At 51.0% G+C, this 25,914-nt stretch overlaps 1 protein-coding gene and 1 long non-coding RNA gene across 2 annotated transcripts in view; both read right to left on the reverse strand.

Moving 5' to 3' along the window:
* LOC311243062 (beta-1,4 N-acetylgalactosaminyltransferase 1-like) overlaps positions 1-20,048 on the reverse strand; it is a gene marked incomplete at both ends in the record, with an annotated part of 39,813 nt that extends 19,765 nt beyond the window's left edge. Inside the window, 4 exons of the mRNA XM_084332133.1 lie at positions 3,868-4,049; positions 4,237-4,323; positions 19,052-19,165; positions 20,015-20,048. Coding sequence (XP_084188259.1) covers positions 3,868-4,049; positions 4,237-4,323; positions 19,052-19,165; positions 20,015-20,048 — 417 coding nt within the window. The remainder of the gene's footprint in view (positions 1-3,867; positions 4,050-4,236; positions 4,324-19,051; positions 19,166-20,014) is intronic.
* A 3,455-nt stretch (positions 20,049-23,503) lies between these two features.
* On the reverse strand, positions 23,504-24,532 carry LOC311242367. The gene is made up of 3 exons (XR_014620615.1): positions 24,424-24,532; positions 23,855-23,892; positions 23,504-23,523 (listed from the first exon to the last, which is right to left on the reverse strand). It is a non-coding gene; the product is annotated as an uncharacterized lncRNA (long non-coding RNA).
* Between the last annotated feature and the right edge of the window lie 1,382 nt (positions 24,533-25,914).

Below are 25,914 nucleotides of genomic sequence, written 5' to 3' on the forward strand. Positions count from 1 at the left end.
AGATCCTGTTATCGCCCACCCTTTAAAACCCTGTTCCAGACTGTGTCACATCTAATGTCGTCCAGGTGGAGAATTTCTGTCCAGGCAAGGCTAGCGGTTCATCCGAACACATTGGAACGCGGCCATGGCCCCTCGATGCATGTGTTGTGCCAGATTATGTCGGGGACCCGATGGACATCAATACTGGAAATCGTGATCAGACAATTGGAATATTCTTTTTGGAATAACCCTGATCAAATGTAAGGACTATCTGACGTCAATTCCACCTTGATCCTACAATGATTTCATATCAATCCAGCCGATCAACGTATGTAGTATTCAAAACGAATGCCGTTGCTGAAGAATGAATACCGGAGGGGCAGACTGGTGAACATGGGGGATATGTTTTCACCAGGGATGGCCCTGACCAGCCAAAGACCGCAGGTCCGGGGTGGAGCTTGTGGGGGGCCGCTTGGACTTGGCCCCCTCTCGGGTCCAGCGCTCTTCAAGCTGTGCGCACAGTACTGTCTTATCCAACTCCTCCATAACTGAGGTACCAGCTACACAACCCAGAAAATCCCAGATGAATCTGCACATGCAGGGGGTGGAGCTGAGTGGGTCGGATCTGGGGGAGGGGGTAAGAATACCAAGCCAGATGCCCTCTCCAGGCAGTTTGTCCCCGAAGAGGGTTCCGCACACCCGGACACTATCCTCCCCTCCTCCTGCCTGGTGGCCACAGCCACCTGGGAGATCCAGTCCGTTGTCCGGGAGGCCCAGCGCGTCCAGCTTGATCCAGGTAGCGGCCCACCTAACCGGCTTTTTGTCCCCGACCTTGTCCGCTCCCAGGTGCTCCAGTGGGTCCATGCCTCCCGGTTCGCCTGTCATCCTGGGATCAACCGTACCCTGTCCCTGCTGAAACGGCACTTGTGGTGGGTCTCCATGAGGGAAGACACCCGCGACTTCGTCCTGGCATGCACCATCTGTGCTCGTGGGGCTCCTCTGTCCGCTCCCTGTTCCCGGTCGGCCCTGGTCGCACTTCGTCCCTGCCTTCCTCACACGGTAACACAGTCATTCTCACTATCGTGGACCATTTCTCGAAGGCCGTGCACTTTGTTGCTCTCTCCAAACTCCCCTCTGCTTCAGAAACCGCGGACCTGATGGTGCTCCACGTCTTCCGCCTCCACGGGATCCCGGTGGACACCGTCTCTGACAGGGGTCCGCAATTCATCTCCCAAGTCTGGAAGGCCTTCTGTCGGGCCCTGGGGGCCACGGTCAGTCTCTCCTCCGGGTACCACCCCCAGACCAACGGTCAGTCGGAGCGGGCCAACAAGGACCTGGGGTCCGCCCTCCGCTGCGCGACGACCCGGGACCCCTCCGGCTGGAGTACGTTTCTGCCGTGGATTGAGTACACCCACAACTCACTGTCCTCCGCGGCCACAGGTCAGTCTCCCTTCGAGTCCTCTCTGGGCTACCAACCCCTGCTGTTCCCTGCACAGGAGGAGGAGATCGCTGTTCCATCGGTGCAGGACCACCTTCGCCGCTGCAGGAGGATATGGGAGGACACGAGGGCCGCGCTGCTCCGCTCCGCTGAGCAGAACCGTCGCTTCGCCGACCGCCACCGGACCCCGGCTCCCGACTACCAACCAGGTCAGATGGTTTGGCTCTCGTCCCGAGACCTGCCACTCAAGTCCTTGTCCCGCAAACTTACCCCCCGTTTTGTTGGTCCCTACAAGATCTTGTCCATTATTAACACCTCGGTCGTTAAACTCCAGCTCCCCTCCATCATGCGCATTCACCCCTCCTTCCATGTCTCACAGCTGAAGCCGGTGGTCTCCAGTCCCCTGTCTCCTCCAGCTCCGGAGCCTCCCCCTCCGCTGGTCATCCACGACCACCCGGCCTACATCGTCCGGCAGCTGCTGGACGTGCGTCCTCGCAGTCGTGGGCATCAGTACCTCGTGGACTGGGAGGGCTACGGCCCGGAGGAGCGCAGCTGGGTCTCCCGCGGGATGATCCTGGACCCGACCTCATCCGGGACTTCCACCAGCGTAACCCAGACAAGCCTGGAGGGCCGCCAGGAGGTGCCTGTCGAGGGGGGGGGTCCTGTCACGATCGGGGCTCGAGCCTTCCTCTGCCGTCAGCCTGACGCGCCCATACATGGGCTTCCTGCTGGAGCGTTCCCGCGCTGCCAGATGAGGAGCAATCAGCACGGCTGCAAGGGATTCCCTCATCAAGCGGTCCCTATATCATCTGGCAGATCCTGTCATCCGGCGTTGCAGTGTTAAACTGCCTACCTAGGTACAACGATTCCACCTGTTGTATCTACTCCTGTTGTATCCCTTCTCTAACCTCCTGTCTCTTGTGCCCCAGGACCCCCGCTCCAGCGCCCTTCCTGCCTGGACGTCTCGAGCCTAACAAGGAGCCCCCCTGCTCTCTCTCTCAATGCAAGACCTGTTCTCTCTGCCTACAGCTGCACTGGAAGTGCACCTGTTCTCATTCCCCCCCAAGAACATTATAACCCCTGTCTATCGCACATTCCTGTTATAACTCTGCCTGTTTGGGGAAGAACAATTAAAGAACCCTAAACCGCTCCATTCTCTCTCCTCCTGTTGTTCGCTATTGGGCTCCACAAAAACCCCTATCCTCACACTGGGTGTGTTGACTAGGTGCAAGAATGAGTTGGATGCGCTGTTTGACGGACTTGATGACATGGATGTGGGAAAGGTGAATGAGAAATTGCAAGCCTTTGCTGTTTTGATGAATAAATTTGAGAAAATGCATCAATCTGTTCAAGCACTGTTATCTGATGATGAAAAAGAGGGTGATGAACATGACTGGTATAAACCAAAGGTTAATCAATTCAATGCATTTATGGATGATGTCCAAAACAGATTAAAACCTGATTAATAGTGAAACTGTTAATAGCCTCCAAGCCTCTCTGTTTCTCGTGTGTTACTGTAACGTCCCACCCATCCATGGACTGTTCCCCTGCTCTACCTCCCCTTAGTGTTGTTGCTTGTAGTTCTTTGTCAGTCTGTTTCCCCTCCCAGGGTGTTTGTCGTTTGTCATTTGTCCCTGTGTATTTGAGTTCCTTGTTTCCTGTTCTGTGTCGGTCCATTATCTCTGTTACTCTGTCGATGTTGCGCTGTCCTTGTTTCACGTTCCATGTTTCAAGTAAGTGTGCCCCGTGTTAGATGTTAGTTATTGTGTTTTCCTCTTTTCCCCCTCTTCCAGTTGTTACTGAGGTGTTTATTTATTATTTATTATTCTGTTTATTATTCTTGTTCATTAAAAACCCTTGGACTTGCTGCCCGCCTCCACTTGTCTGCTCTTGGGTCGTGTTACACCACCACATTGTGACAGTTACATGTTTGAAATCAAATCAATTAAATTAAATACATTTTCCAATATTACAGTAATACACCAGATGTACAGAATCAGCTGTAACCAGCACTGTTCACTCTTATAGAGTATAATATTTAACTACTCTGTCTCACCCTTATAGAGTAGGATACAATAGAATACTTAACTCTGTCTCACTCGTATAGAGTAGAATACTTAACTACTCTGTCTCACTCTTATAGAGTAGAGTAGAATACAATATAATACTTAACTACTCTGTCTCACTCGTATAGAGTAGAGTAGAATACGTAACTACTCTGTCTCACTCTTATAGAGTAGAGTGGAATACAATACTTAACTACTCTATCTCACTTGCATAAAGTAGAGTAGAATACAATAGAATAATTAACTACTCTGCCTCACTCTTGTAGAATAGAATACTTAACTACTCTGCCTCGCTCTTCTAGAGTAGAATACAATGGAATACTGAACGACTGTGTCTCAGTCGTATAGAGTGCAACAGAATAGAATAGAGGAACTCATCTTTACCTTTAATGGTGGCATGATGTACTGCTCTATATTCTTGCCGGATACGCTTTCTGGCTTAATGCTGTCATCTGCTATGATGATCTTAATGTCTTTATAGAAACGTCGTATGCTTTGAATCAGCACATTCAGGTTGTTGTAACGAACAAACGTCTTGGTGGTGATGGTCACCTGGGAGTTGATGTCTGAGAGAAAGAGAGAGATACAGAGAGATAGAGATGGAGATAAAGAGAGAGAGAGATAAAGAGGGAGAGGCCGCATATTTAGGCCACCAATGGCCCTTGTAGAGGACAGAGAGACTTTTTCCTATATCGTAGAGAACAGACAGACAGACATGTATTTTCCTTTATCATAGAGGACAGATAGACAGACCTTTTCCTATATCGTAGAGGACAGGTAGGGACGGCTGCTGGATGACAATGGGGAAGACAGCCTTGTAGTTCTCAAACAGGAAGTGAGCTGAGGACAGAGTAAACAGGAAGTGAGCTGAGGATAGAGTAAAGAGGAAGTGAGCTGAGGAGGGAGTAAACAGGAAGTGAGCTGAGGAGAGAGTAAACAGGGGGGTGGGCTGAGGAGAGAGTAAACAGGGGGGTGGGCTGAGGAGGGAGTAAACAGGAAGTGAGGAGAGAGTAAACAGGAAATGAGCTGAGGAGGGAGTAAACAGGAAGTGAGCTGAGGAGGGAGTAAACAGGAAGTGAGGAGAGAGTAAACAGGAAGTGAGCTGAGGAGGGAGTAAACAGGAAGTGAGCTGAGGAGGGAGTAAACAGGAAGTGAGCTTAGGAGGGAGTAAACGGGAAGTGAGCTGAGAAGGGAGTAAACAGGAAGTGAGGAGAGAGTAAACAGGAAGTGAGCTGAGGAGGGAGTAAACAGGAAGTGAGCTGAGGAGGGAGTAAACGGGAAGTGAGCTGAGGAGAGAGTAAACAGGAAGTGAGCTGAGGAGGGAGTAAACAGGAAGTGAGGAGAGAGTAAACAGGAAGTGAGCTGAGGAGGGAGTAAACAGGAAGTGAGCTGAGGAGGGAGTAAACGGGAAGTGAGCTTAGGAGGGAGTAAACAAGAAGTGAGCTGAGGAGGGAGTAAACAGGAAGTGAGCTGAGGAGAGAGTAAACAGGAAGTGAGCTGAGGAGGGAGTAAACAGGAAGTGAGGAGAGTAAACAGGAAGTGAGCTTAGGAAGGAGTAAACTAGAAGTGAGCTGAGGAGGGAGTAAACAGGAAGTGAGCTGAGGACCAAACAGGAAGTGAGCTGAGGACGGAGCAAATCATTCAACCTTTATTTCAATCTCGAAAAATCTTTGAGGGGCTGTCCCTCATTTCCAATGATACCGAAATACAAAAGGACACAAGACAAAAGAAACAAAAAAGAGTATTAAAACAAGTACATACCTGTAAATGAGGGTGAATGGTTACTGAGGTTACTATGGTTACTACGGATGCATTTTAGGGTGCTTTATAGTAAGTTCCATGGAGGCCAGAGTATAAAAGCTTTTCAATCTCTGGATCATGCCCCTTGAGTTTATACAATCATCAGAGTGAGTTTGGTATGGTCCATAAATATAACTAACATACTGTAGATGCAATACAGGATGGTAACTTTAAAAAAATGTAAGAGCTTTATAGATAAACTGTTAACACATTGAGTGCCACGCCCCTTCCGGGAAGTGACCACTTCCGTGCCATCCATTAACCACATGTAAACGTAGTTGTACTTTGTAGACCTAAACCTATATTTTATAGTATAGCTATGGGTCTAATAACGCCGTCGAGTCTCATTGAGCTGCTTCTGGTCAACGTGCAAAAAAAATATTATTTTTTCATCCGTACATTTCCGTTTTATACCGTTTTGAATATGAACATAGTCCGGCCGCTTCTGAGCAATTCCAGGGAAAAGACACGAAAACAGCGTTTTTGTGTAATTCAATAAACATGTTTCGCCTGATTATCGGATCTTCCTGAAATCAACGCTAGATCATCACTAGTATCCTTTGTCGTGCACGCATGCAATGTGATTTAGACCGGCGCCCCCCCCTCCTGCAACCCAACTGAAAACAGCCAAACAGCTATAACACAGATATTATCCACAGCGATCGTGCCTCCGACGTTGTTGGACATTGCTCTTCAACGGGCGGGTGGGGTCAGTAGTCCAAAGCATCCCTACAAGCGTGTGTTTTGCCGGAGTGTTTAGGACCCGCCCCCATGCCGCAGCTCGGTAGAGAAAAGAAACCAACCCGTTTCTAACGGGGTGCATTACTGGCCGAAGGCGTTAGAGGGTGGTATAATACCGTCTGCCAGCTCAGACACACTCAGAACAGTATGCACAAGGTGCCCCGCTGAATTATGAATGGCAATAGATAATAAAAGAAATACCGTGACAGAAACGTAGATCTACGTTTCCGGCACTCAACCGTCGGGCGACAGAAACGTAGATCTACGTGAACGGCAGTCAATGTGTTCAGAGTAAGGGTATACAATTGTCCTCAGTTGTACTAAATGTGGCAATATATACTGTTTGTGTTCAATGTATATTAACACATTGGCGGCCACTGGGATGCGCCTAATATCACTCTAGACGACCAGCATATGTAAACAGACTTTGGGCTGTTTGTAGAGCTAAATCTATACTTTATAGTATTGCTATCTGTCCATTCTCATTGTCAATTGAGACCATAAACCGTCCCTTCAAAATGGCTTAAAGAAAAAAAAATATCATCAATACGTTCTCATTTTATAGCGCAGTGAATATAAGCGCTATACGGGATTCCGGCTAGGATAGTTCCTGGAAGGCGAGATAAAGGGCTAATAGCTACTAACGTTATATCCAATGGCATTTCCCTTATACATAAGCTACAGTTAAAACTCAAACTGCATATGATCGGCACGATCCTCAAGCATGTATGCATAAAGGGGGGGGGGGGGATGTCGTTTCTTATTATTGATTACCAATAACCGTGTTCGTCTAAGTAGCCACATACGCTGGTCGCCTGGTTGAGTATCATAACAAGGCCCGATCGGGCTGTAATTTACGTGAAAAAGATCTTACCATGAGCCGGTTGGATTCCCCCGAGCATTTCCCCGTTATCGATCGGCATCTGGTAGATCGATATGTCCATTGGCTGATGATAAATCCCCTTATTGCATAGTGAAATCCAAAACGTATTCCAAGCTACAGGCTGCACATCCAGAATCCAGCTAACTGGAAACTCCATTGAAAGTAAAAAAAAAGAATACACCGTTCAGCCACAGGGCACACTGCATTATCGCGACAGCGCCCCTAAGAGGATCTGGCCAGTAATGCACTTTGTCGAATTCAAAGAGTAGGGTACATCTGCAGTGCAGCTCGGCGACCTTGAATAGGTTATTAAAATGTAATAAAAGCCAAGCATGGAATCGAAACACGTATATATCTGTGGTCGGGCGCCATTGTGTTAAGAGTGCCATCGTCTCTCATCAATTCCTTTCCTCCGAATGCAATGTAGGAGAAGCTGCAATCCTTATCCTAACAGGTTATGGGCCCAGGAGTCATTCGGAGAGAATTAATGATGTTTAACCAACGTTAGAAAGTCGCAACGGACCGCATGCTAACGGGATAGTAAGACAAGCGTACATGGAACATCGAGGAATCAGCTGGAGGGCATGGGAATGGGACCCTTCCATCCTGCCCTCCAGCGAGGAACATCGCTGGAGGGCAGGATGGAAGGGTCCCATTCCAGCGAGAGGTGAGGGACTGTAACATCATGTGCTTCACGGAGACATGGTTGAAACCAGCGACTCCGGATCACAGCGTCTCTTCTTCGGACTCCTTCACCATCTTCCGAGCGGACCGTACAGAAGCCTCCGGTAAGAGCATCGGCGGGGGTGTCTGTCTCCTTACCAACAACGGCTGGGTAAGCCCAAAGGAGATAAAGATACTCTCCAGTTCATGCTCCCCGGACCTGGAACATCTGGCCATTCAATGTCGACCGTTTCATCTTCCCCGAGAGTTCACCGCGATCATCATGACTGTGGTGTACATCCCTCCCCAAGCGAACACCGCCAGGGCCCTGGCGGAGCTACAGGGACATCTCAACATCCACCAGATCAAACATCCAGACGCAGCAATGATCGTAGCCGGCAATTTCAACCAGGCGAATCTGAAGAAAGTGATGCCATCCTTTTTTCAGCACATCGCCTGCTCCACCAGGGGAGGAAACACGCTGGATCATTGTTACACCCCGTTCAGAGCCGGCTACAAGGCTGTACCGGCTCCGCCATTAGTGGGGGCTACTAGCACATGACTAGATCATGACTCCATCTTGCTCATTCCTGCTTACAGGCAGAGATCACGTGACGCCGTTGTGACGCTCCCAAGTACTGCACAGCACCCTCTCTCACCTAGACCGCCAGAAAGGGGGCTATGTGAGACTGTTGTTCATTGACTACAGCTCAGCGTTCAACACCATAGTCCCCACCAGACTGGTGGACAAGCTGATCGAGCTGGGTCTGAGCTCCGCTCTGAGCGCCTGGATACTGGACTTTCTGAGTGAAAGGCCCCAGGCGGTCAGGGTGGGGGGTCAGACCTCCAACACCATCACCCTGAGCATCGGGTCCCCCCAGGGCTGTGTTCTGAGCCCCCTGCTGTACTCACTATACACACATGACTGTGTGGCCAAGTTCAGCTCCAACTCCATAGTGAAGTTTGCGGACGACACAGTGGTGGTGGGGCTGATCTCGGACAACGACGAGAAGGCCTACCGGGAGGAGGTTGAGGTACTGGAACACTGGTGCCAGGACAACAGACTGCTCCTGAACATTGGTAAAACCAAGGAGCTGATCGTGGATTTTAGGAGGAGACAGCAGGGGACACACACACCACTGAGGATAAACGGGGCTACCGTGGACAGGGTGAGCAGCTTCAAGTACCTGGGGGTCCACATCTCAGAGGATCTGACATGGACAACACACATAGACTCAGTCGTAAAAAAAGCAAAGCAGCGCCTCTACCACCTGAGACAGTTAAGGAAGTTCAGAGTATCTGGGAAGATACTCCAGTCCTTCTACTCCGGAGCTGTAGAGAGCATCTTGCATCACTGCCTGGTATGGAAACAGCATGGCACAGGACAAGAAGGCCCTACAGAGAGTGGTGCGCTCAGCCGAGCGTACCACGGGTATTGCACTACCACCCCTGCAGGTCCTATACAACAAGAGGTGCAAATCCAGAGCCTGCAGAATAATGAAAGACCCTCACCACCCCAACAACAGCCTGTTCAAGCTGCTGCGGTCAGGCAAACGCCTGCGAACACCAGCAACTAGGACAGAGAGACTTCAGCTCAGCTTCTTCCCCCAGGCCATCAGAGCCTTGAACACTGAACTCTCCACACACAAGCACACATGAGCACACACACAACACACACACTGTACACGCTCACACACTAGCAGCCACTTTAACATGAGCACACACACACTCATGCTGCACACGCTCACACTTATGGTCACTTTACAAAAGGAAAGGTCACTTTAAGAATAGTATAGTATAACTTGAGATTGTATAATATAGCATTGTATAGCAGTGTACATAAAGACCCAGTGCCTCATCTGTAGCTAACAGTGTATTGCACTACCACAGGACCTAGCATGTCCTACCATGCTCTGTAAATAACTCATGTATACCGATATGCCCTACTTTGATTACTTGTATTATTGCACAATGTCGTTCTATTGGATTCTTATTATATTATTATATATTACTATTGTATTATGCACAATCGTTGCGGGCAAGACCCCCCGCATTTCATTGTATACTTGTATGCCGTGACAAATAAAACTCTTGACTTGACTTGACTTGAGGAACAAGCCGGTTGCCACGACTGATGCTTGACGGAGATGAGACTAAGTATGAACTATGGGAGACCAAAGTGTTGGGGCACCTTCACTTATTAGGGTTGAAGAAAACTATTTTGGGACAACCGAATAATGAAGCAGAGGTAGCGACAGACGCAAATAAAAATGCTGATGCCTACGCAGAGCTAATTCAACTGCTAGACGACAAGAGCCTTTCATTAATTATGAGATGCGCGAGAAGACGCAAGAGAGGGCACCCAAGTGGCGACCCATGTAACGTGCTGCGTCGCAAAGCGACCGACCCCGGTTCGATTCCCGGACCCGGCGTCCTTTGCCAAATGTCTTCCCCCCGCTCTGTCTCCCGTTCTTCCTCCATCTCTCTCTCTACCGGACTGCCCGGTAGTACAAACAAATAAAAATATCGACCAATTATTTTTTTTTTTTAAGAAGACACAAGAGAAGCCTTGAAAATATTAAGGCAGGAGGGGAAAACCTTGGATAATTAACTTGTACACCATGCTAACGTCGCTCCAGAAGACGGGTAGCGAAAGTGTTACAGACTATATCAACAGCCACACCTGCCCTGGGTCAAGTTAATTAAGATCTGGGAACAGCCACATCTGTTGTTACGCACCCCAGTGTGGGGGCGCAACACAAGGCAACAGACATAGTAGGTGAGGGTGCAGCGACACAAAATCAGGAAACAGTTTGCAAAATAATAGTATTTATTTACAAACACAAAGCAACACAGAGAGCAAGGAGGACTACCAGTGGCACCAAATCAATACACAAAAAGGAAAAGAAAACCCACCCGCCTTTACAGGCGCCAAGCGCCCAAAAGTACAGCGGGTGGTGCTCACTCTAAGCTGGTGTCTCTAACATCAGGTCATCTACACTACGTGATGCAAAATGTAGACCCCAGGGTATCTTCCTGTCCTCAATGTGTGCGAAAACAAAAGATTAGCATACAGAAAAGTAATCACCATAGGCTGGATGACAAAATGACAAACACATATACAAAGGGGTTAGGGTTAAACGGAAATGTGCAATAAAAGACAATGACTCTACTAAACAACTCAAATGAACCAGAGCTTTAGGTACCAGCTCTGTACCAACCTAATGCCCAAAAGGCCACAGCTCTACACAAAATGACACCAAAAACGGCACAGCTCTACAATAAAGTATAACACAAAAGATATTCCTACAAACTAACAGCGCAAAGAAACAGAGCCTTCACCAGCTCTACCAAACATACCCCAAAGAGCCACGGCTCTATACCAGAAGACAGAGAGAGGGAAGTGACACAAAGACTAGGACATATGAAGGGAGTGTGGAGGTTGATTGCAGATTGGGATCAGGTGCTGCTGGGGAAGGACTGAGGTACTGATTGACCAGCTGGTGCTGGGGCCTGGAACCAGGAGATGCATCTGGGAAAACATATGGAGAAAAAGGGGGAGAGACAGAGGACAACAACAACCAAAACCAGACTACTGTACATACATAACACATAACATACATAACTCCCCATACACAAAAGGACAGTGTCCGTAACGCCTGTCCTGTTTCAAGATAATTAAGACCTGGGAACAGCCACACCTGCCCAGTGTCAAGTTAATTAAGACCTGGGAACAGCCACACCTGCCCTGGGTCAAGTTAATCCTGGTCCCCAGCTCTCCCTCCAAAGAAGCAGCCGAGCAGTTACCACAACTGCCTAGCTGCCCCACAAAGTAGCCTGTAAGAGCCTGAGGCCCAGCTATACCTTCGCCAGCTATAGTGTAGCAGCCCAAGGCCTACTTGCTCCGACAGGGAGGATGGAGAAGGGTGTTTTCAGCAGCCCACAAGTCTGGCCACTCCAAGCAGCAGCCCATGCCTATAGCTACAGTTCACATCCCAACAGCCAGCAGATCAGCCCAGGGTCCACTGCGCTCAAAGTGAGAAGGGGGAGGGCTGCCCATCACCCTGGGAGTGTCACCGCACTCACCACAAGAGGACTGTTTTGTTTATTTCAGATATGGGAACCCTGTATCAGAGTCTGGTGTTTAGGTATTGTGGCAGATATCATCCCCCGTCCCATGGCTACATGGAGGAAGGGAGATACTACTGCCACGGCCAGAGGAGAGTTAATTAGGGAGTTGATTAGGACTGATGGAACACACATGTGCACCACGTGATCACCCACATCCCACACACACACAGAGACACCCATAGCTTAAAGCCCGAGGAGAGACAGAGACAGGCTGAGTGGGGGTGAGGAAGGAGCAGAGAGCAGGGAGAGAGATTGTGATACGGAGTTTGTGAGGTGAGAGGTAGTTAAGAGGAGAGGTGAAAGCGAGAAGGTGTTCCTGGTACTGGACTGGCTGAGATACCCCCTTGTGAAACTGACCCTGGACCGGAAGACTGAGTATTGAAAATTCCCTTTTTGTACGAGAGCCTGATATGTGTTTTGACCCTGGACTGTTATTCGACTACTCTATTGCCCATCGGACTTTGTGCTGTTAACGATAGGTTATGTAGATAACCTAGTTATATTAGTATAGGCTAAGCTCCCGCTCTGAGCCTTACGAGATACTCTATATCGCCTGTGATACCTAATGTATCTCCCACGAACAAAAACACATGCACCCCACCTGTATGGGGCCCCGCCCCTTATGGTGGTACCACCCATATAATCATGACTCTGGTCATGACACACCCTTCCTCGCCAAAAACCCGTCCCAGGAAAAGATCCCTCAAGAGGGAACTCAGGGCGCGCAGAGCGGGAGCTTAGCCTATACTAATATAACTAGGTTATCTACATAACCTATCGTTATATTTCGTATGGCATCGCTCCCGCTCTGAGCCTTACGAGATAATGGGGAAGAGCGGGTGCGAGACCCGACAGATGTACCCCCTGAGGACCCGTAAGCCCACATCAAGGGGTGCGGGGAGCCCTGTCACCCCATCCTTCCTAACGAAGGGGGGGCGCAGTCAACTCCACCTGAATGCGAACAAGAGGGAGCCAGAACCCCTTGAACACACCGTACAGGCGGAACCACGTGTGACTCAACACACTGCGGCCCATACCCATACACTCCCGCTACCCGACCAAAGGACGGGAAGCAGGAAAGGCCACAGACCCCAGAACCGCCTGGGAGACAGAACCCCCGGTCATGTCCATGAGGTAAAACCTTACAAAGGGGCCCGGTGAGGACCATGAAGCTGCAGCACAGATGTCCTCCACCGAGGCCCCACCCAGGAGAGCGGCAGAGGCAGCCACCCCACGAGTGGAGTGCGCCCTGACGCCCCCAGGGGGATCCTGCCCAGCCAACGTGTAGCAGAGGGCAATACCCTCGCACAACCAATGGGACAGGCGCTGCTTCGACAGTGCCTTACCAGCACGAGCCCCACCGTAACAGACAAAAAGCTGATCGGTAACCCTGAAGTCCTGAGTACGGCTGAGGTAAAACCCCAAAGCACGGACTGGACATGACAGGTGAAGGCCCGCATCTAACTCACTAGTGTGAGGAGGAGGACGAAAAGCCTGAACCACAATATCCCGGGAGCGGAAGGAACTCCGGATATTCTTAGGCACGAAAGCAGGATTAGGTCGCAGAGTGGCACCGCAATCGGTCCGAAAAGACAGGCACTCTGGACGTACCGAGAGAGCACAGAGCTCACCCACGCGTTTAGCGGAAGTGACAGCCAGTAGGAACGCGGTCTTGAAAGACAGCCGTCCCAACGGCGCCTGCTCGAGCGGCTCAAACGGGGCCAAGGACAACCGACCGAGGACCAATTGAAGATCCCAAGTCGGAGCCAAGGAGCGTTGCACCGGCTTAACGCGTCGAGCGCCAAGCAGGAAACGCTTCACAAGAGGGTGGCTGAACAAGACATTCCCCTCAAATCCCTCATGATAGGAGGATATAGCTGCTGCATATACCCTCACTGTCGAAGCCGACAGACTATCAAGGAGAGACTGGAGATAACCCAGAACAGCATCCAGGGGGCAGGAGACTGGGTCCCAGCCCCCCCCCCTTACACCATTCTTGGAACGCACGCCACCTGCCCGCGTAAACCGCGACAGTGGAGGGAGCATGCGCACACCGGATGGTATCAACCACTGCGGGATCCATCCTCTCCAGACTCACCCTCCCACCAGCCACACCACCAGGCGTTGACCCAACACCGGAGGCTGGACAAGCACTCCGTTGTGCTGCGAGAGGGCCGTCGCTGACCACGGAATGACCCAAGGAGGAGCGACCAGAAGCTGGATTAAGACCGGGAACCACACTGACGTGCCCCGGTCCGGCGCGACCAGGATCACCGTCCTGCGCTCCCTCCGTATCCGCTCCAACAGCTGACTCAACAGCTGTACAGGAGGGAAGGCGTACAGAAGACCGGGCGGCCACGGAAAGGTCGAGAAGGCATCCACCCCCAAGGGGGGATGATCCGCTCGACTGAGCGAGAACCACAAGGGGCACTTGTGAGAACGTCGGCACGCAAACAGATCTACCGAGGCCTCCCCGAACCGATCCCAGATCTGTCTGACTATGTCGGGGCGGAGTTCCCACTCGTCGTGACGAGGACCGCCCCGAGACATTATATCCGCCGCCACATTTTCCGTACCAGGAACGTGGAGCGCCCGCAGACTGCGCAGCCTGCGGGATGCCCATAGCAACAGTTCGCGCGCCACCCGGAGCAGGCGGGCGGAACGAGTCCCACCCTGCCTGTTGATATACGCCGCCGCCGTCACATTGTCCGTCCTGATCAAAACATGCTGGCCTACCACCAGGTGGCCGAGCCGTTTGAGGACCAGGAGGACCGCCTTCAACTCCAACACATTGATATGCAGGACAGCTGGGTCGGCATGACCCGTCCAGCTGCCCCCCACTGCGTGGGTCCGAAACGCCCCTCCCCAACCTGTGAGAGAGGCGTCGGTGAAAACCGTGACGTGGGAGCCTCTGCTGCCCATGGGGACCCCAGCGGAGAGGATACCCAGCCTCCCCCAGTGGGCGAGATCCCCCCATATCGACAAAGGAACCGTCAACCGTCTCCCTTTGCCCCACACCGGATCTATTCTCAAAGAGAGAAACCACCTCTGTATCCGCCTCATAAAGAGGAGGCCAAGAGGAACCACCGTGTGGGCCGCCGACATAAGGCCCAGCAGACGCATCACCTGCAGCGCCGTAACCGTCCCTCCCAGACGGAAACCCCCGAGCGCGTGACGGAGATCCCCCCGACGCTGCTCCGAGAGGGTCGCAAGCATGGGCTTCGACCTCAATGTCAAGCCCAAGTACTCCACCTGTTGACTGGGAAGAGGGGTACTCTTCTTCCAATTCACAGCAAAACCCAAGCTGGTGAGGAATTCCACCACCAGTCGAGTATGAGACCTGGCAACCTCCTCTGAACGGCTGAGGAGCAGAATGTCGTCGAGATAGAACAAAACTCGTATCCCCCGACGACGTAAAGGCCCCAGAGCAGCCGCCACGCACTTGGTGAATGTGCGGGGAGCCAGAGAATAACCGAACGGCATTCTGTGGTACTCGTACGCTACGCCCTGAAACAGGAACCGTAGGAACTTCCTGTGAGGAGGGAAAATGGGTATGTGAAAATACGCATCCTTCAGGTCTATGGAGGTGAACCAGTCCCCCCTCCTGACAGCAAGCAGAAGGAGTCGGACGGTCAACATCCTGAATGGTCTCACTACAATCAACCGATTGAACATGGACAGATTCAGTATAGGTCTGACCCCCCCAGTTTTCTTGGGCACCAGAAAATAACGGGAGTAGACGCCTGACATTGCGTCCTCTCTCGGGACCACAACGACGGCCTGCTTCGCCAACAGAGATTGAATCTCGTCGGCCAGGGCTGTCACCGCGCCCGACCCTAACAATAGGGTCGGCACCAAACCTGAGAACGGAGGATGGGGCCGCGCAAACTGCAAAACCAGCCCCGCCTCTAACGTTCTCCTCATCCACCGATTCAAGGGACATTCCCGTCGCCATATGTGAATATAATCCCACAGCGCCCCCGCCGTCAACTGACGCTGGGCCGCAAGGAACAGCAGATAATTGGCCCGGTCCCCCCCGTCGTGCAAAGCACCCAAGGGGGGACCCCGACAGAAAGGGCCGGTTTGATACGGGAGGAGCGGTCATCAAACCTGTGGACACACACTCACCCCCTGAACACCCCTCCAGCACACGCTGAGGAGCCGTTCCGCAGCCAGACACGCAAGGCCTGAGGACCCCATGGGCTCCTACACGCCGAAGCCCTGCAGTGATATTGCTACCACTCAAATCACGCCAGCCTCTCCTTTGCAGACCACTGCCGGTTTGACGGGAGTGGGAGGCAACAGCGCGATACCCCGCCTGGCGAGGGCGAAGCCGGGGTAACCCCTGCTGAGCATTCAACAGAAGAGGCACCGAGTCCCCCTGCTGACCACTGAAGCTAGTGGCAGCTGCAACACCAGGTTCCACCCACCCACAACCTGCGGTGTAGGAACCACGCGACGACGGAACATTCTCACGGACAGACCCAGGCTCAGCCATCAACTGGGTGTCAGCCCCTGTCTCCATGAGAAGTGAAGAATGGGGCCGCATACGCTTCAAAGAAGGTTCGCAGCCCGCAGCCAAAGGAGAACGCTCAAAGCCCCGCTTCTGGGGATACCAGAGAGAGGACCGAACGGGGAGCGGGCTGCTCGCGGCAAAATGACGACGGGGTGGTTTACCAACCCCGAAATCACCAAAAATGGCCGATCCCTCGGCCGCCAAGACTGTCGGCCTTGCGAAACCCTGTCGATTCTCCAACCAGGGCACCACTGGCGGGGGAAACATGGCCGCCTGTCGAGGATCTCGCCACAGTCGTTGACGAGACCGTGCTCCCACCCCTGGCTGCACAGCGTGAGGCGGTGTAGGACCCGAATCAAAAACCCGCCTGCGCCTCCACAGAACGCCCAAAAAGACTATCTGTGGAAAAAGGAGTCGTGAGGAGAGAAAACCTATCCTCTTCCCCAAGAGGAGACTGCTCCAACCAAAGATGCCTAACAACCAAAGTCGATAGCATCCGAATCCTCCCCGCAGTTATAGCTTGCGACTGAGTCAAGATCTCTATAACACCACAAACATGAATCACGTTCATAGTGTCGGTTGGACTCAAAGACCTACAACCCGACGCCATCTTGGATAGGAAAGTAGCCAGCTGAGCCACAACACTGGCCGCCGCTAAATGCCATCCTGCAGCAGTATACCACTCATTCGTCCATACTGCCACCCTCCGAGCCGACATGCTATCAAGCAACGGCCGGGCGGAACGTCGTTCATCCCCGCCTGGGCACAACAAAGAAGCTACCTGGCTACTTAGCCAAGGTACCCCCGGGCTGCACCCCGTCGTCAGCCCCTTCACCCGCAAAAAAGGTAAATAGAGCTCAGCGAACCCCCCCACACCCACCACCGACTGACCTTCATCAATGAAGGTGGCAAGAGGAGGGAAAAGCGGAATCCCGCGGCGGGGATTATTAGACATTCCAGCGTCAACATCAGCGTTAGCAGAAGAAGCAGCAGTAGCATTAGCATTAGCAGTAGCAGTAGCATTAGCGTCAACAGCATGTTCCAGGATCGCCAAGACATCGCCCACTACAGTGGAACGATCGCCAAGCCGCCCCGGCCCTGGTGCCGAAACATACTCCACAGCACGACCAACACCGACATCGCCGCCTACTGACACAGACCTCACCTTTGTACAAGCCGACCCGATAGCCAAACCTTGCACGCTGCCCCTCGGTCCGTCGCCGTCAGCCGAGGAACCACCAGCATAGGTCTGCGTCGTCGAAACAAGCTCCGGAGAATCCAGGGAAACACAATCCTCCGGTAAGCCCTCAACATTATTAACCTTCCTTAATCTTTTCATTCCGCTAGCTCGCATGGTGCATAGCATCCAGTACGCTGGGACGAAAATAGAGGAAGGGTGTGTCATGACCAGAGTCATGATTATATGGGTGGTACCACCATAAGGGGCGGGGCCCCATACAGGTGGGGTGCATGTGTTTTTGTTCGTGGGAGATACATTAGGTATCACAGGCGATATAGAGTATCTCGTAAGGCTCAGAGCGGGAGCGATGCCATACGAAATATAACCTCTTCCACCCGACGGGACCGGTACCGGTCCCAAAAGTATTGTTTTTTTGTCAGACGTATTCAAGTATAAACATCATAACCATGTCACAACAGCATTTATAATGTATATTATCATCAATACGTTAGTTTAGGAATAGGTTAAAGTGTTATTATATAGATTTTCCAGTTATTTAATATTCCATTTACTTAGGTATGTATTTTAGGCGGATTTTCTGAAAATAGGCTCCGGCTTAAGAGGTTAACACATTCCCCACCAAAAACGAGTGCCATTTCATGTATGGACGAGGAGACCTAATAGTGATAATCTAGCATTGATTTCAGGATGATTAAATAATCAGCCGAAAAATTACAACGTGATGACTGGATTACAGTAAATGCATTTTTCTCGCCTTTTCCTGGAATTACTGAAAAACACCCAAACCATACTCTATTCAAAACGGTATAAAACGGAAATGTACAAATGAAAAAACAATCTGTCTTGGCAATGTTGACTAGAAGCAGCTCACTGAGACCCGACGGCGTTATTAGACCCATAGATATAATATAAGATATATTTTAAGCACTCGCAAATGTCACAGTCTAAAACTATATCCATTGAATAAAGACCTGGCAATGAATGGGGTATCAGCGCCCCCTGCTGTGGCGGTCAATGTGTTAATCAATAAATATATTTTATTTATTGAAATTGTGCTTGTGTGGAACTTGGATTTGTTTGTTTTGCACCGTGTCGAGCCTGAACACCACCAGGCTCGTCACAGTATAATAACCTGTAGTCTGGTGTTTAGGTATAGTAACCTGTAGTCTGGTGTTTAGGTATAATAACCTGTAGTCTGGTGTTTAGGTATAATAACTTGTATCAGAGTCTGGTGTTTAGGTATAATAACTTGTATCAGAGTCTGGTGTTTAGGTATAATAACTTGTATCAGAGTCTGGTGTTTAGGTATAATAACCTGTAGTCTGGTGTTTAGGTATAGTAACCTGTAGTCTGGTGTTTAGGTATAGTAACCTGTAGTCTGGTGTTTAGGTATAATAACTTGTATCAGAGTCTGGTGTTTAGGTATAATAACTTGTATCAGAGTCTGGTGTTTAGGTATAATAACTTGTATCAGAGTCTGGTGTTTAGGTATAATAACCTGTAGTCTGGTGTTTAGGTATAGTAACCTGTAGTCTGGTGTTTAGGTATAATAACTTGTATCAGAGTCTTTGGTATAAAGCAGTCTCCAGTATGTACTCAGTAGATCGTACAGATTTAAACTACTAAGTCGTACCCAGGTCTCCAGTATGTACTCTGTAGATGGTGCTGGTGTAGGTGACTGTAGCCAGCAGGGCGTTGAGTTCCGCAAGGCTGCTGTGATTCAGGATCAGCTCCTTCTCACCATTACCTTTTGTTAGAAGGAGAAATAAGCAATCACTATCTTCACACATCACAACAACCCCGGTTTAACCTGTTTCAGTCATTAAACATACCCGGTTTAACAATAGGTTATGTATATAACCTAGTTATATGAGTACTGGCTGAACGTCTCGCTCTTTCGCCATATTGAGATATACCTCATCTCCAGTACCTACTGTACTTCATTAACGAAACAAATGCACCCATGCACTTGACCAGGCCCCGCCCCAGTGTCCTCCTATAAGACACCAGGCATGATCACACTCGCCCTTCTTCGGGAAAAAGCTTTCCATCAAGAAAAACCCCACCAAGGGACCTCAGGGATGTGGAGCGCCCTCAGGCTGCGCAGATTGCGAGACGCCCACAGCCAGAGCTCGAACGCCGCCCGGTGCAGACGGATGGAGCGTACTCCACCCTGTCTGTTGATATACGCCGCTGCCGTCGTGCTGTCCGTCCTGACCAACACGTGCTCGCCCACCACCAAGTGGCCGAGCCGCTTGAGGACCAGGAGGACCGCCTTCAATTCCAACACATTGATGTGCATAGCAGACCGGGCAGCATGCCCCCCACTGCGTTGGTCCGACACGTCCCCCCCATCCCGTGAGGGAGGCGTCGGTGAAGACCGTGACGTGTGACCGCCTGTTGCCCATGGGGACCCCGCTCGTGAGGGTACCAGGTCTCCTCTAGTAGTCGAGATCCCCCCGTATCGACAAGGGAACCTTCAAACGTTTCCACTTGCCTCTCACCGGGTCTATTCTCAGACTGGAAAACCACCTCTGTATCCTCCTCATGAAGAGGAGGCCAAGAGGGACCACCGAGTGAGCAGATGCCATCATACCGAGCAGGTGCATCACATACAGCGCTGTAACCATCCAGCCAGGACGGAGACCCCCGAGCGCGTCGAGGATAGTCACTCGCCGCCGCTCCGAGAGGGTTGCCCTCATGGGCCTTGAGCTTAGAACCAAGCCCAAGTACTCCACCTGTTGACTGGGAAGAGGCGTACTCTTCTTCCAGTTCACAGCAAAACCCAGCTTGGTGAGGAATTCCACCACCAGCCTGGTATGAGACCTGGCGACCTCCTCCGACCGGCTGAGGGGCAGAATGTCATCAAGATAGAAAAATATTCGTATCCCCTGACGACGTAGAGGCTCCAGCGCGGTCTCTACGCACTTGGTGAATGTGCGCATCCTTCAGGTCTATGGAGGTGAACCAGTCTCCCACCCTGACAGCGTTTAGCAGGTGTTTGACGGTCAACATTCTGAACCATCTCGCCACAATCAGACTATTGAACGCGGACAGATCCAGTATAGGTCTGACACCTCCAGATTTTTTGGGCACCAGAAAATACCGGGAGTAGACGCCACACATCACGTCCTCCCGTGGGACCATGACTATGGCTTGCTTCGCCAACAGAGATTGGATCTCGTCGGCCAGAGCTGTCACTGCTGCCGACCCTGACAACAGGGTCTGCACCAAACCTGAAAACGGAGGGTGGGGTTGTGTGAATTGCAAGACAAGCCCCCGCCTCAACGTTCTCTCCATCCACTTCGACATATGGCACTGCTGTAGCCATATGTGATAATACTCGCAAAGCGCACCCACCGCCATTTGGCGCTGGCCCGCTAGGAACTGTAGATAGGCGGCCCGGTCCCACCCGCTGTGCGTAGCCAACCCTGGACCCGCTAACCGTGCGGGCAGGGCGTTTCGTGGAGTCGGGACATCGGTCCCTGATACAACCCACGAGGCAATCGCACCCAAGGGGGGACCCCGACAGAAAGGGCCGGTTTGATACGGGAGAAGCTGACATCATACCAGGTGACAAGAGCTCCCCCACTGAACACCCCTCCAGCATGGACCGCTGAGGAGCTATTCTGCAGCTGGACATGCAAGGTGTGAGGCCCCCATGGGTTCCTACACACCGTAGCCCTGCAGTGATATTACTACCACCCAAATCACGCGCGCCTGCCAGACCACTGCCGGGCTCTCCGGAGTGGGAGGCACCAACGTGATACCCGGCCTGGCGAAGGCGAGGTCGGGGAAACCCGCGCTGAGCCTGAAGAGGCCTCGAGTCCCCCTGCTGACAACCTTTGAAGGTGACAAACGTAACACCAGGCTCACCAATCGCAGACGCAGAACGTGTGGCGAGGGAGCCACGTGATAGCACAACATTCTCACGGACAGACCCAGTCTCAGCCATCAACTGGGTGTCAGCCCCTGTCCCCATGAGAAGCGAAACGTGGGGCCGCCTGCGCTTCATTGAAGACCCGCGGCCCGCAGCCAAAGGAAACAAATCAGAGCCCCTATTCCGCTGGTGTTGGGGGAGGGATTGATCGGAGAGCGGGCTGCACACAGCAGGACGGCGACGTTTTTTTAGGGCGTGCTCATCCAATGTAGTCGATCCCTCGGCCGCCAAGGCTGTCGGCCTTGTGGACACCTGTTGACGTAGAGCCCAGGGTACCTCAGGCGGGGGAAACATGGCCGCTGGTCAAGGGCCTCGCCATAGTCGCTGACGAGGCCGTGCTCTCACCTCTGGCTGCATGCACAACAACAAGATCACTAACGCTGTGGCGTCCTTGACGAAGACGGACAGGAGCACTTGGATTGGTCCCCTGGCGCGGCTCACGTTGCGCCTGTCTGCTCCCGGCTGCCCATGGGGGGGAAGGACGACGGGATGGGTTAATCGCAGAGACGAATCGCATACATGCATCGCATGCATGCCGATTAATGACCTCTGAGCAAGTCCTAAATTATTATTATTATTATTATGGTGTGAGGCGGTGTGGGGCCCAGGTCAAATACCGCCCGCGTTTCTGCAGAACGACAAAAAAGTCCTTCCGCGGAAAGAGGAGCCTTAAGGAGAAGAAACATTTCCTCCTCCCCAAGGGAAGACTGCTCCAACCAGAGATGCCTATTAATAAGAGTTGATAGCATCCTGATCCTTCCTGCGGTTATAGCTTGCAACTGATTCAAGATTTCTATAACCCCAAAAACATGCATGATGTTTTCAGCGTCGGCTGGCCCTGCAGCCCCACTACCCGACAGCAATGTGGACAGAAAAACAGTCAGCTGAGCCATGACACTGGCCGCAGCTAAATTCCATCCTGTGGCGGTATAAACATCATCAGTCCATACTGCCACCTGCCGGGCCGACTTGCTCTCAAGCGTCGTCTTCCGGGTGGGACACCGTTCAACCCTGCCAGGGCAAAGGATCGATGCTACCTGGCTCTCAAGCCAGGGCACACCTGCCTTGCGCCCTGTTGTCAACCCATCTACCCGTAAAAAGGGTCAATAAGTTTCAGCAAAACCCCCCACATTAGCTACCGACTGACCTTCATCAATGAACCGGTTAAGAGGAGGGAAAAGCAGTGACATCCCACAACGGGGAACAACGTAACAGTGACCCAGCATTACAGCATTAGCATTAGCAGCGCGCTCCAGGATAGCCGGGAAAACGTCCAACTCAGAGTCACGTTTACCCAGATATCCTGCCCCATACGCCAATACACAACTCGGTTGTCTCACAGGACAACAAGCAGTATTACTAACGCCAACATTAATGCCTGATGGCACAGGGCCTACCTGATCGCGAGTTAGCCCGACAGCTAAACATCGCGCAACGTCCCTCGATCCACTGTCAGAAGACGAGGAAACCCCAGGACAGGCCCGTCGCGCCGTTGGAACATGCCGAGAAGATTCCAGGGGCTGGCAAATCCGGCGAAAACCCAACATTGTTAAATTTCTCTCTGCATTTCATAACAGCTAGTTCATGGGATGCAATGCACGTCCATGATGGAAAACAAAAAAAGAGGAAGGGCGAGTGTGACCATGCCTGGTGTCTTATAGGAGGACACTGGGGCGGGGCCTGGTCAAGTGCATGGGTGCATTTGTTTCATTAATGAAGTACAGTAGGTACTGGAGATGAGGTATATCTCAATATGGCGAAAGAGCGAGACGCGATTCGCCAGTACGAATATATAACCCCTTTCCGTCATTAAACATCCCCGGTTTAACCCCTTTCAGTCATTAAACATCCCCAGTTTAACCTGTTTCAGTCATTAAACATCCAGCAGCTACTGTGTCAGAATGAGGAGGAGGAGGAGGAGAGAACATTTGCTGTGTCAGAATGAGGAAGAGGAGGAGGAGGAGGAGATAACATCTGCTGTGTCAGAATGAGGAAGAGGAGGAGGAGAGAAGAGCTACTGTGTCAGAATGAGGAACAGGAGGGGGAGGAGAGAACAGCTGCTGTGTCAGAATGAGGAAGACCTCACCTGTGAACCCTACTCCTTTATCTTGACTGTCCAGATGACTGTCCACACCAAGCACACCACTGGACACACGGAGAGATACCTGGACACACACACACGCGCGCGCGCACACGCACACACGGAGTACGGTAAGATTGGCTGTACTGTGTAGGAAGTGCTCCCCTAGCTTCAATCTCATTGGCTGTACTATGTAGATAGGAAGTGTTCCCCTAGCTTTAATCTCATTGGCTGTACTATGTATATAGGAAGTGCTCCCCTAGCTTCAATCTCATTGGCTGTACTATGTAGATAGGAAGTGCTCCTCTAGCTTTAATCTCAGGTTGGATTGTTTTTCATGACAAGTTAATGGAACCATGTATAGCGACCATCTTCAGTGTGCCAATGGAGTACTGTGATGACGTATACAAACCTACCTTGTAGCCGTTAGAGTTCCCAGCATGCAGCATCAAACCTGAAATCATGTAGCTGGTTACTATAGGGCTGGGCAATATGGCCAAAATATCATATCACATTTACATATAGGCTTACAATTAGTCATTTAGCTGACGCTTTTATCCAAAGCGACTTTCAAATTGTGTACAACAAGTCAGCAGGAGGGGAATACCTCTGGCAGCAATGGGCAAGTGGTATTGTTCCTCATACAGTGTCAAACCTGAGTGCTACACTCTGAGTGCATAGTTGCATAGTAGCATAGTAGGCAGTAGTATAGGTATAGTAGCAATAGGGTTGTAGCTAATGTTTAGTGCTTAGTGTTTTCCACCACTCCACGGTACCAGCTCAGTTCAACTCGACTCGCCTTTGGTACCAGCCAGTACTTTGTTTTCCACTGCAGATAGTACCCCCCTGTACTGCATCAAAGGTACAGTGCTCGTACCCTATGGTACCACTGGAGCGACAAAGCCTATGTACCTTTAGGTCCATTCCTGTACTTTGATTTCTGTGTGGTATGGTAGTTTTGGTGAGAGGGTTAGGGTTAAGATACCTGGTATGGTGGTCTTGGTGAGAGGACGTACGAAGAAACCCTGGATGGGGTACTGCAGAGGAGAGTTGGCTGGAGAAAACAGAAGGGTGTCCAAATCAGACCTGGTCCTGGAGAGAGAGAGAGAGAGAGAGAGAGAGAGAGAGAGAGAGAGAGAGAGAGAGTGAGGGAAGAGAGAGTGAAGTAGGAGAGAGAGTGAAGGAGGAGAGGGTGAAGGATGAGAGAGAGTGAAGGAGGAGAGAGAGTGAAGGAGGAGAGAGAGTGAAGGAGGAGTGAGAGTGAAGGAGGAGAGAGAGAGAAGGAAGAGAGAGTGAAGGAGGAGATAGAAGGAAGAGAGAGAGTGAAGTAGGAGAGAGAGTGAAGGAGGAGAGAGAGATAGAAGGAGGAAAGAGAGTGAAGGAAGAGAGAGAGAAGGAGGAGAGAGAGTGAAGGAGGAGAGATAGAGTGAAGGAGGAGAGAGAGTGAAGGAGGAGTGAGAGTGAAGGAGGAGAGAGAGAAGGAAGAGAGAGTGAAGGAGGAGGAGAGAGAAGGAAGAGAGAGTGAAGTAGGAGAGAGAGTGAAGTAGGAGAGAGAGTGAAGGAGGAGAGAGAGAGTGAAGGAGGAGAGAGAGTGAAGGAGGAGAGAGAGTGAAGGATGTGAGAGAGTGAAGGAGGAGAGAGAGTGAAGGAGGAGAACGGGGAGAGAAAGAGGGTAAAGGAGAAAGGAAAATATGATAGATCAAGCTGTGCCACATCATTAAAAATGTACAGCAATTATATTATTTTATCATGTAATATAAAATAAATATGAATGTAGTATTAAAGGCACTACTAGGTGGATTCAATTTATTGTAGCTACGGTGCAATGCTGGAGACGGTTGGCCAGCCACTCCCTCCATTCCACCATGCTTTGCGGTTACAGCTAAATGTGTGATTCTGGTTGTTTTCTAAGATGGCAGGTGGTCGCTCTGTGTTGCAAATGTTATAGTTGTGTGGTTTATTGTTTCTTTCCATGTAAACAAACTATTTGGCTCATGAGTTCAGATAATACTTGAAATACTTAATACATAAAAAAAATACCTAATCATGTACTTCTTGTATTCCTCAGCTCTGCGGCGTAGAGTGTCGTTGTATTGATCTCTGGGTATGTGGTCGTGCAGGTTGATGGCACCTTTACCACACGTACAACCTGGAGCGGGACTGGACTTGTTTGGAAACAGCATCACGCTGCACACACACACGCACACGCACACACACGCACACACACACACACACACACACACACACACACACACACACACACACACACACACACACACACACACACACACACACACACACACATAAATACATAATAATAATCAACATTATTTTGAGGCCTCTTTGGAAAACAGCCAGCCGCTAGGCAGTGGTGGTTATTTAGTTTTTTCCCCCCATTTATTGTATCCTGGTGTTTTCTATAGCTTTTATTTGTATTTATTTCAGTGTTCTTCTGTTTTCCCCAGCCCTATCTCAT

Source organism: Notolepis coatsorum (assembly GCF_963971535.1).
Source record: "Notolepis coatsorum genome assembly, chromosome: 16".
NCBI lineage: Eukaryota > Metazoa > Chordata > Actinopteri > Aulopiformes > Paralepididae > Notolepis > Notolepis coatsorum.